General features: G+C 41.4%; 1 protein-coding gene across 1 annotated transcript in view; it reads left to right on the forward strand.

The window, feature by feature from the left end:
- Positions 1 to 12314, forward strand: part of PTGIS (prostaglandin I2 synthase) — a 32026-nt gene that overhangs the window by 10203 nt on the left and 9509 nt on the right. The window contains exons 5-8 of the mRNA XM_054045922.1: positions 2493 to 2647; positions 4251 to 4432; positions 9399 to 9567; positions 11677 to 11858. Coding sequence (XP_053901897.1) covers positions 2493 to 2647; positions 4251 to 4432; positions 9399 to 9567; positions 11677 to 11858 — 688 coding nt within the window. The remainder of the gene's footprint in view (positions 1 to 2492; positions 2648 to 4250; positions 4433 to 9398; positions 9568 to 11676; positions 11859 to 12314) is intronic.

The following is a 12314-nucleotide window of genomic DNA, read 5'->3' on the forward strand; positions in this document are numbered from 1 at the left end:
TTGAGCATATCTAATACTTTAAAACTTTAGTCACTGCTGCCTGGTTTTGCGCCGCCTTCTTTCCAACAGTCTGTTTTAGGGGCAAATGGAGAGAGGTTTTTTTACCCATGAAGGGATGGGGAAGAAGCATCTAGTAGTTAAAACTCTGGCCTAGAAGTCAAGAAAACTTGAGTTTGCTTTTCCAGCTCTGCCTCTGACTTGCAGCATGACCTGGGACAGGTCACTGTAGGCCCAGAATTAGGAGCCTAAATATGGGGCTTGATTTTCAGAGGTGCTGAGTACCCACAGCTCTACCTGCCTTTGGGTAGCTAGGTTTGGAAATCTTGGTCTTAACTGTGTTTCACTTTGCCCATCTGTCGATTGGGGATAAGAACACTTACCTGCCTGACAGAAGTGATGTTCATTGACCTATATAAAACAAATGGCAGGGCTTACATGGGAAATTCTATAGAAATGCAAAACCAGGGTCTGCTTCTGCCAGCCTTACTCCTAATAGCATCTTACTCCAGGAGTTAGTGTCAGTAACATTAACACCGAGAGGGCTCCAAACGGAGAAATGAAACAGTGACGTTTTCTTTTTACTGAAACCCCAAGAAAAGAGACATTATAGAAAAGGCATATTTGGCTCATGACTTTTTTTTTTTTAAAGCAGTTCAATTAGGGTTGATTTTGCAAACCTAACATTAAATTAACCCCCTGTGTGTGCCATAGGATATGCAAAATCCATCCAATGATCTATGGAACTGACCTGCAGTAGGGACATTCGTTGTACTGGTCATCCTACACTGTCAGAAAGCATAGCTAAGGCATTGGTGCTGCATTAAACATTTCAGTGGCACTTACAAGTTTACAGCACGGCAATGTTCGCATTGTAAACTGTGGAGGGAAATATTTATTTGTTTCAAATAATTATCTCCAATAGAATACACACACACACAATGCCACCTGATAGAATTTCTGTTTGCTTTTTAAAAAACCTAGGAGATTACACACAAAATAACTACATTAAGAGAATATTATTAAGGTTGCAAAGTCAAGCATTCAAAAGTTAGGAAATACCAGAATGAAGGTTTCCTGTGCAATGTTAATTCGCCCCCCTTGTGCGTATGAATTATTATACTGCCTTTAGTTACTTGATCACATACTATTTTTATCATGGGATCCCTCCCTCATTCAGTACATAGGTTGGACCTGGTGTGGGGATGAATTAGGGTTGTACATTGAACAGGCTGTTGTCTAGGACCCCTGCCTCACTTGCTGCAGAAGTTGGAAGGTGTATAATTAATGAGATGGGATTTCAGGAAGAGAAAGGACAGTCTCATGGTTAAGACAGTTGAATGCTGTCCTGGAGAACTGGATTCTATCCCTGCCTCTGCCAAAGAGTTCCTGTGCAATCCTAGGCAAGTCACTTCAACCCAGATGTTCATAGGTGGTCACTAGTGATATGTTCTTCTCTTTCTGAGGATCCATCTTGATACCTGGGGTTATATTTGCAGAAGAGCTGAGCACATACAGTTGATCTGTGCTTTGAACACATAAAGTGCTATGTGATGCTAAGTACTCTGAAAAATCAGGTCCTAGTCATCACAGATTGGGAACCCAAAATTAGTAGAAACTTTTGACCATAATCTCTGTGCCTCAGCTCCCAGTCTATAAAATGGGGATAATCTCCTCACTGGGCAATGGTGAAGATAAGTTAATTAAGGTTTGTGAGGACTCAGATACTATAGTGATGCGCATCATAGAAAAGCCCAGGAGGAGATTAATAATTCTACCTCCAGAGCAGGAGGTTGAATAGTATGCAGCAAATAAGGCCTGGGACCACACACTGAACAATGAGGAAAAAACAAAATGTTGAATAGCTGCTCATTAAGTGAGAGCCACCCATCTTGTCTTGTGCACTGACTGAGGCAGGGAGCCTGTGGAAAAAATAAATGTGATCATGTAATTAAACGCAGTATAATAAGGCATACTCACAAGAGAGTGTGTGTGCAAATTAAGGTTGCAGAGGCAACCTTAATTCTGATGTTTCCTAACTTCTGAGTGTGTGACTTTACAACCTTGTGTGTGGATGTAATATATAAAAACCAGGGGACTTTAGTGTGGGCTGGATTAGACTCTAGTAAAAATATGCAAACAGGCATAATCAGATGCAACAAATCCTATATAATGTTGGACTTTCTAAGGACAAATCTTTCCATGGAAAGCAAAGGGAAACAGATGCAAAATAAAACATCAAAACTCTATTTATGCCATTATCCCGTGTCTTAAGAAGTAACTGTTGTTGCATATGTCATCTAAAAAGGTTTCACTATACATTGCACAGAGCCTTTTAATTCTATGTTATATTAAGATTAAAATACTAAAAACATTGGGCGAAATCCTGGCCCCTGTTCAGCTCAACGGGAGTTTTGCCTTTGACTTCAGTGGAGCCAGGGTTTCACTCATTGCATTTTAAATACAACTGTATTTGCCCTCTTTGTTCCAAACAGAGCTGGATACCTGACCCTGTATGGTAATGAAGAAGAAAACTACAACAATCCTTCTTGCCAAGATAAAGACCGGGCCCATTCTGCTGAGATCTACAATGCATTTTATAAATTGGACCAGCTGTTAATGAGAGCTGCCCGCTCCATGCTAACTGCAGGTGAGTGCCTGTGGGCCAGAAAGAACCATCCACTAGGGCAGTGGTTCTCAAACGTTTGTAATGGAGACCCCTTTCACATAGCATGCCTCTGAGTGCCACCCCCCTTATAAATATATAAAAAAGTGTTTTTAATTTAACACCATTATAAATGCTGGCAGCAAAGCGGGGTTTGGGTGGAGGCTGACAGCTCATGACCTCCCAGGAAATAACCTCGTGACCCCCTGAGGGGTCCCGACCCCCAGTTTGAGAACCCCTGCACTAGGGTGACCAGACAGCAAATGTGAAAAATCGGGACAGGGGGTGAGAGGTAATTGGAGCCTATATAAATAAAAGACTCAAAAATCGGGACTGTCCCTATAAAATCAGGATATCTGGTCCCCCTACCATCCACATAGACATAGGCCACATATTCAAGCATGTTAGGCATGCAATTATACACCTAATTTGTAGATACAGTTCATGCAATTGCACATGTAATCAAATCATATAATATGACATTTGCATGCACCACAGACACTTTGGCCAGTTCCAAATGCAGCTGGCCTGTACTCCCTGATCTGCTTCCAGTTCATTTCCAGGTGCAATTTAAAATGCTGGCTTTAACCAATAAAGTCCTGAATGGTTAAGACCCTTAGTACCCCAGGAACCTGCCCCTCTTTCCCAGGAGATACGAAGGCGCCTGAGGTCGTCTGAGGCCTTCCTTGCATTGCAAGAATGGGACCAGATAAATTGGCCATTGTGTTTCCTTTGTGTGACACTTGGAGAAGTCTGCATTGGCCCTGCATAGTCTGGTGTGGAAGGTGGTGATGGTGCAGGACAGCAAAAGGGCCTCCAGATCCACATAACACTCCATGGTGTGGCAGGAGTAGTGGCCAGATGGGGCTGTACCGCAGCTCTGCCCCTGCAATAGGGCTTGGGTTAAACTTCCCCAGCTCACGTGGAACCCAGTTACCTAGGCTTTCTGCTGGAAAAGAGAATGTCGGCCTCATTGGAATATCAGCACGTCCACATGGAGTAGTCTGGAGGATAAGGGTTTGTCTAGCAATGTGTTAGCTGTGCGTGCTCAATCCCAAGCTTCTAAGTAGCTAAAGTGTTTTTAAACATGACTGTCTACACCCAGGGCTAACTGGGGTTCAACAGCATGCTAATCAACACATTTTCTAATACAACTCAGTTCCCAGTGTAGACAAGATATGGGAGGAGCATTTCTGGCAGGGAGACGTTGAACACCTCACCATGGAGAGGTCTAACTGTTCCTCATCCCCAGCCTTCTTCTGGATTTGCTTTTGACCTCTCCTTCCAAGGTCCAGCACACGTGAGTAGAGTCTCACTGTCAGGGATTGCTGAAAGGACCATTGCTCTGGAAACCACCTGGAAATTAAGCCATTTAGGTTGGAAGCGATTTCTGAGCAGGGCCCTACTTTTACATAGGCGCTATTCTAGAAGAGCAAGTATGGGCAGTTGATGGCACCATTGTGAACGTTTTAATTTCCTTCTATCCGTGTCACTGACACTTTAGACCAGGAGTCACTAGAACTGGTGAGCTGCAGTGTCTCTTAATATTTATATTAATAACAAAATCTCTGCCTTTGTTTATGTGCAGCGGAAAAGAAGGAAGCTGCCAGCCTCAAGGGACATCTCTGGAAGCTACTGTCTGTAAAAAGACTGAATTCCAAAGCCAACAAAAGCCTTTGGCTAGAGAGCTACAAGCAGCACCTAGAGGAACTGGGAGTGGATGAGGATATGCAACCCAGAGCCATGCTGATGCAGCTCTGGGCCACACAGGTAAAACCATCTTAGCTCTTTCAGGGAGATAACAAGATGGAGAGAAAGCTAGAAATTGCCTTAGGAATAACAATAATGATACTGATTCCACTAGAGAGGTTGTGATGCCCCTGGAAAATAACAAAGAAATTCTAACCACATGGGGAAAACGTCAAAGGAAATAAAACACCCACCTTGATTTAAAGTAATATTGTGGCAAAGCGAGGGCCAAGCTGGGAACTTCCTCATGGTTGTTCTGAACTGGAAGACAACAGTGGGAATAGAATATTGAGCTTCCTTCTCCAAAACACAGGTCTACACCACTTGAGAGAAAGGAGAATCGTAGGATTGTTAGCAGTGTAGGATCTGCGACACATAGTGGAGCCCTTCTGATTCCCTCCAGTTGAGGGCAGTGGTGAACATATGCACTAGGTCGAGTCTGTTCATTACAACATTTAGTTTCTTAGAAACACAAACACAAAGATGCAGGTCCCACTCCTGCAGTGCAAGGACTTGGCTCTGTCCTTAATGTACCCAGCGTGGCAAATTTCACCTGCAGATTGTATGGTCCTTCAGCAGAGTGTTTCAGGACAGTGAGTGATCATGAATCCAGCACCGTATCAGCTGCAAAGCTGACATGCCATCTTTCATTCACTCTGTGTGTGTGATCATTCATTGTTCTGAGGCCCTTTTACTGAGGGCCATATGAGCTTCAATACCCAAGTCCGATATAGTGAATGATAGTTGCCATGAAACTTTAACCATGATTTTTACAGAATTATGCCTGAGGTGTTTGAATATTATCACTTGTGTGCACTGAGACAAGTCATGCGAATTAAGCCTAAATCGGTTCTGCGCATGTAAATTCTATAGGGCAAATCCTCAACTGCTGTAAATTGTCATAATGCCATTGATATCTGTGGAGTTGTGATCATTTATACCAGCTGAGGAACTGCCTCTATGTGTGTAAGTGCTAGCGTGCAAAGACTGTGTGTGTTAACTCATTACACACACAAGTAGGAGTTCACAAATTGTCCCTCTATGTGCACATTTCCTCACGCACCTGCTGGACAGGTACATAATGTAAATCACCACTAGGGGGTGGTGTATGCCTTATTTTAAGACGTGTTAGTGTCCTTGGCCAAGGTGCTGCTTTCCCAGGAGAAGTAATCTATACTGTCTGGCACGGATGACAGTCTATCCCCAGGCATTTCCAGTTTACATCTGATCACATCTGACTTCCTGAGCAAGGACCTTTTCTAAGCAGCTGTAGTTTCAGACCTTTTTAAAAGAACACTTTTTCCTGTGTGTGACCTAACAGTTTGAGGGAGCATTTTCACATCCCAGATCCAGATATTTTACTGGAGACGCTCAAACAGGCAACACTTCAGATCACTGTGCAGCTAGTGAAAACCACCGCATAACTTCTATAGAATCCTAACCAGGATAGGAAAAAAAAATACCCATATGTAGGGGGTCTTGTTTCTTCATGACTAAGGCTATGATTTTGTCATGGATATTTTTAGTAAAGGTCATGGACAGGTCACGGGCAATGACCAAAAATTCACGGAAGCCATGACCTGTCCCTGACTTTTACTAAAAGCATCCCTGACAAAATGGGGAGGGAGGAGGGTCCAACATCCTGCCCCACTGCATGCAGTGGCAGGGAGCTGTGGCCCCTCCCCCCTTCCCACTGGCTGGGAAGTTGGGGGGGGTATCCCACCCACTGCAGGCTTGGAGGCAGCTGGGGAGCTGGCGGGGAATCCCACTGCCTCCCATGGTGGCTCCCGCGGCAGGGGCTGGGTAGCTTCAGGGATCCCCTGCTATCTGCAGGGGACTGGGGAGCTCCGGGGATTCCCCCGCTGCCCTGCAGGACCAGGAGCTGAGGGGGGAGTCTGGGAGCTGGGAGGGAGTCCCCCACTGCCACGGCCTTGACTTCTGTGCCTCTGTGACATACTCATAGCCTTATTCATGACACAAGGGAGAGTTATAGAGCAAACTTTTAATAGAGATTTAGATCAGAATTTTCAAAAATGGATACTTGAGGCTAGTCATCTAAATTTGTATTCAGGCCCTGGACCAAATATTTATTTAAATTGGACACCCAAAATCAGAGGCCACTTTTGAAAATGTTGACAACACTGGTGTATAAGAATGGAGGATCAGCCTGACAATTGTCTACAGACAGTGTGGCTTAGTGGGTAGTGCACCGGACTGGGACTTAGGAGACCTAGATTGTGTTCCCAGCTCTGCCACCGGCCTGCCGAGTGACCTTGGACAAGTCACTTTAAGCTCTCTGTGCCTCAGTTTCCCCCATCTGTAAAATGGGGGCAATAGTATTGACCTCCTTGGTAAAGCACTTTCAGATCTACTGGGCAAAAGTGATAAGAGTTAGGTATTAATATTATGATATGGTGTATACATTCCTTATAATGATCTCAGTTTATCAAAATGGTTTATTATTTACGGGCCTGATTGAAAATCCATTGAAGTTAATGGAAAGTCCCCTTGGATCAGGCCTTCTGTCTGTATCTTAGAGGGATATAGCTTCAAAATCCCACTGTAATACTGATTTTCCTTAATTCAGTTTTCTGCAGTGTTACGTCTGTGTTTTTGCTCTAGAAAAAAGTTAGCCTTGCTCCACAAACTGCGTGGTGTATTTGAATGAAAAAGTAGGGCTCAGTTTTTAATAATAAAAAAAAATGATGGGGAGAGAGATTCAAAGGCACAAATGGCAGTTGTGGGCCTTAATCAACTTATAATATCCCATCGGTAGCCTCTCTTTTGTGTAATAATCGTTTCTTTGCTTTGTAAAATTCAGTTCTGTTGTTTGTTACAGTGATAATTTTACACTCATTTAAGACTTCATCCAAACGCCATGGAAGCCAATGGAAAGATTCTCATTGACTTCAGTGGGCTTCTGATCAGGCCCACCAGTGGGCATTTTGCCTGCAGTAATACAGAAGAGAACTAGAGAGACTAGGTGGGTGAGGTAATATCTTTTATTGGACCAACTTCTGTTGGTGAGAGAGACAAACTTTCGAGTTTACACAGATCTGGGACTGACCTGAAGAAGAGCTCTGTGTAAGCTCGGTACCTTGTCTCTCTCAGCCACAGAAGTTGGTCCAGTAAAAATATTACCTAACCCACCTTGTTTCTCTAATATCCTGGGACCAACACGGCTACAACAACACTGCGAACTAGGAAGAGAAGTGTTACTTCTCCAATCTCTTTGAAAAATTTGAGCTCCTGTTATCTGCCTCAGTAATATACATAATTGCCGGGAAGGCATTTGCTTTAAAACAGTCACTGAAATAAATTCAGCATTGACTTGACTTTTCAGTGCTTTGTTCTTTTTTTGGTTTGATCTCAGCAAACAACTCTTCCTCCAATGACATTGCACTGTGCAGTGGGCCAAAACTCTCTTTAATCACAAGGAGAATTTACTCAGCTCATGTAGGTTTCTGGAATATAATCTCCAGAAAGAGGAGAGAGACTTTATTCTTTCTAATGCATGACTATGTCTGTTCCCTTGCAACACGAATAATTAAATGGTCATATGTATTTATAAATGCCTCTATTTTAATTAAAAAGTAAACTGCCCTGCTTGAAAATTAGGCAGGATAAAATGTCATTGCACTTACCAAAACAGAATGAATTATTAAATTGTATACTCTTCTCTTTAAATTACTTAGATTTAATGTACTGTATCTGCACTCCATATTGACACCGATGCTACTGTGCTTTTCACTTAATTACCACAATAGTTTTAAAAACAAGAATGAATATATACAGTGCTGGCCCATCAAGTACTTCTCTTTGCTGGTTTGACATGGGGGCATATTTCCTCTTGCACTCTGGAACAGCTATGTCACTCTAGCTGAGCTCTCACTTAATAGTGGCTTTTATTATGATGATTATTATTTGTATTGTGGTAACACGTAGGGACTCCGGTCAAGGACCAGAACTCCAGTGTACTAGGTGCTGTATAAACACAGAACAAAAAGACAGCCCCTGCCCTGAGGATCTTACAATCTACACTTTAGGAGGCCAAAAGACAGTATCACCAAACCCAAGTGTTCAACACTTATGAATTAAAATTATAGAGACAAGGTGGGTGAGGTAATATATTTTATTGGACAAACTTCTGTTGGTGAGAGAGACAAGTTTTTAAGCTTACACAGAGTTCTTCTTCAGGTCCTGGGATAGATTTAGACACAATATAACTTAGTGAGAGCTGCTGACTGCAGATGAAATGGAACCAAACTCACTAAAATAGGGTTATGTGGGACTTAATTGGTGCATAAGCTTTGTGCAGGCTCTCTGAAATCATTCTCTGTTTATATTACATCCCACTCACCACAATACAATAGGTGGGACATGATTCCTATGATAGATTTCCCCTCACTGGATGCAAAGGGGAGTGAGAGTATTTATCTCATGGGCATATAAGTACTTTTCTATACAGTAGCTGAAACATTGATAGGTAAATCCTTGCCTATTATTGTCTTTGTAAACTTCTCCTGTTGCTTCAGAGAATCTTATTAAAATGAGTACAGGTTTTCTACAGTGGCTTACATTTTATGCTTTCGCTGTCTGCTACTGCCATACACTAGGTTGCCTTGCTGACTGTAGGATACTTGACCCAGTAAATTCTGCCATGCACTTTTTTAACGGCAGAATGGTGAGATCTTTCACGTTTCTGAGGCAGCCATTTTGTTCTGGGATACTCTCATTAATAATGTACAAGAGCTTGAAGGATACTTATCCTTTAAAATCAGTCCTTCAAGAACTGTTTTATGTTAATTTTCAGCGTTGCCAACACATTCCTTTCACTTATTGACTGAAAAGATTTTGCTTGTAATGAAAATTGAATTGACATTGACTTATGTTTTCCTTTTGTGATGTAATGGAAATTCTGTTTGTTCCAATACATCTGCTCACAATTGTGATAACTCTGATTCCTTCTGGCCGTTTTTGTTTTTAGGGTAATGCAGGTCCTGCAGTGTTTTGGCTTCTCCTGTTTCTTCTAAAGCACCCTGCAGCCATGGCAGCAGTTCAAGGTGAATTAGAAAAAGTAATTAGAATCAGAGGACGAACAATGAAACAGATGCAAGGCATTAGCCAAGAGATGCTGGACAGCACTCCTGTTTTTGGTTAGTACATCTCTTTTGGGGACATCTGTGTACCATTTGACTCAAATTCTCTTTGGTAGTTTAGGACATTTTCAAGGAGTTTAGGCCAAAATTGCAGGCGCAAAATGTGTATGCAATCATGGCCCTAATTTGCACATGCAGTTAACGTGCTTGCTCATGTAAATCAGAGAAAATCTGCATACAGCTGTGTCTAGCTGTTGTAGAAGAAATCCCAAGTAAATGAATGTCAAAATGTAGGCATGCAACTGGCATTCTCACTTTGCTCTCACAATTGTGCCCCTTAAAGATTTAAAAACCTGGCCTACAGCCTGCTAGGTACTATTCAAGGTTTTACAAGTGTTAAATTAACTAGACTGATGCTAACTGCAAAGTAAAACGGTTTCATTATACACCGTTCTTCAGTGACAAAGCTAGATATAATATTTAAGCCATAGAAGCTGGTTTTTAAACAGCGTTTGGGAAATGTAAATCTTATTTTCTGCATACTTTGGGGAACACCTCTTCGCCTTGGTTATGTTTTCTATTATCTAGCATGTGCATTGCTCACCTCTTTTCTATTAAATAAAATGCATCTACATGATACATTCTGATCTTTAACCTGCTCTCTGCATAGTGAGAGTAAGTAATGCTGTTGTGAGCAGTCATCCCAGTTTTAATAGCCACACTGAACAGATTTAGTGATAACTTCTTTCAAGAAGTGTTGTTAGAGAGGTAGGAGTCACTGTGTTAGTATATGAAGCATAATCTTTTACATTGGGTTAATGACTGGATATAATGGCTGCAGTGAGAAGAAATCTGAATCTATTTTAATACTCAATTGTGGTTTTGATGAAAGTGAACATTCTTAGTAGAGGTGAGAAGGAAACTATTTTCCTGGATTTTCAAGATTTTGAAACATTTTCCTATCCTGAACTGGGGCAAAAAGTTGAAATCTTGAAAATTTCCACAAACACAAAATCCAACTAGTTTTTTAATTGGACCAATTGAAATGTTGCATTTTTAAAATTTTTAAACACTTTTTGACCTTTTTTAAAATTTATTTTTACATATTTTTACTATAAATTAACTTAAATTTCTAAACAATAAATCCTTTTGTACTGAAGAAACAAGCCTTTTCATTTTAAAAATGGTGAAACAAGACAGTTTGACAACTTCAAAACCTTTTTTTCCCCAAAACCTTTCAAAACAAGAAATTTGTTCCATTTCAACAAAATCAGGATTTTCCAATAAATAAATTATTTTGTGAAAAATGTCTGACAGTTCTAATTCTTAGTATTAATAACAAAGACACAAGGCGGGTGAGGCAATATCTTTTATTGAACCAATTTCTGTTGGTGAGAGGGACAAGCTTTCGCACCACACACAGAGCTTGAGAAAGGAACTCCCAGCATCACAGCAAAATGCAAGGTGGAACAGATTGTTTAGCATAACTAGTTAGCATATATTGTAAGGGACCATTCAAGGTAGAGTGTCCCGTTAACACCTCTGCAGTCATAGGACAAAAAGAGGGAGGTTAGTGGATTACAGATTGGATTTATGGTTTATTTCAACAATATCTCTGTTCTGTCCATGATTTTTGGTGTCTAGCAGAGTAATGTTAACGGGTGGTTCTACCTTGAATTTGTATAGGCTGAGCAACCTACATAGTCAAACATGGATTTTAAATGAAGAGAGGGATTTCTCCTTGGTTTTGACCATATATATGTTAACTGCACAGGCCACTCTGTAATCAGAAAGCTGCACACATTATTCAGTAACAAAGCAGTTAGCTCCTGAGTGACTGAGATGCAGGAAATAGTTGGATTCACATTTTTTGCAGGAGAATTGCAGAGAAAGCCCTTGAAGACATGGCTAGTATTTCTGTGGTCTCTCCTTTATGTCTAGTTCAGTTTCCCAGGGAAGGCAGGAGATATAAACCCTCTAAGTCTAACGTATATCTGCCATTTGAATACTTGGATCCTTGACCCAGTAAATTCTGCCATCCACTTCATTAGAACTTCATTACGCAATTCCATTCATTATGCATAAATGTAAAGCAAGCAGCCTGCAGTTAGCTCACTCTTGTTTATTGCATGCAGTAATTCTCTCTTTGCTTTTCCTCTTGTGCAGACAGTGTATTGAATGAAACGCTGCGTTTGACAGCAGCCCCTTTTATCAGCAGAGAAGTACTTGCAGACATGCAACTGAGACTGGCAGATGGCAGGAAGTTCAGCCTGAGAAAAGAAGACAGACTCTGTCTTTTTCCATATTTAAGCCCACAGATGGACTCCGAAATCTATGAGGAGCCAGAGGTAACTTTGTGTCATTCTGAATCTTAATTCTTGTGACAATATTCTGTGCTGCTCCTTCTCAGTGTCCCAGCTTTAGTGGTTTATCTAAAACGATTGAGCTGAGCATATAATGCAGGAGGCTGCATTATTGAACCTGAACTTGGCATCTTTAACATGCCAGTTTGAATAGATGCCCTTTTAGGTTAACTAAATTCTAAAAATAAGGACTAGATTTTCAAAGAGTTTTAAGTGGACATTTGTGTGCCTAATTTGCATGCATGCCTACGGTGATATGCTGGTTTAGTGAACTTGCTCAAGCTTCCCTCTAGTGGCTTGACCAAGCAAAGAGCCTGCTACCTTTTGACAGCTAGCAAGGTTGCTCTTTTAGCTGAAGTAGTGGGGTCTTGTGCATTTGGTGTCTCGGGTTTGATCCTCACATTGACTGCGGCCAACTAGAACACAGGCAAATGAGGCAAC

The sequence above is a fragment of the Malaclemys terrapin genome, chromosome 12, assembly GCF_027887155.1.
Source record: "Malaclemys terrapin pileata isolate rMalTer1 chromosome 12, rMalTer1.hap1, whole genome shotgun sequence".
In the NCBI taxonomy this organism is placed as follows: domain Eukaryota; kingdom Metazoa; phylum Chordata; order Testudines; family Emydidae; genus Malaclemys; species Malaclemys terrapin.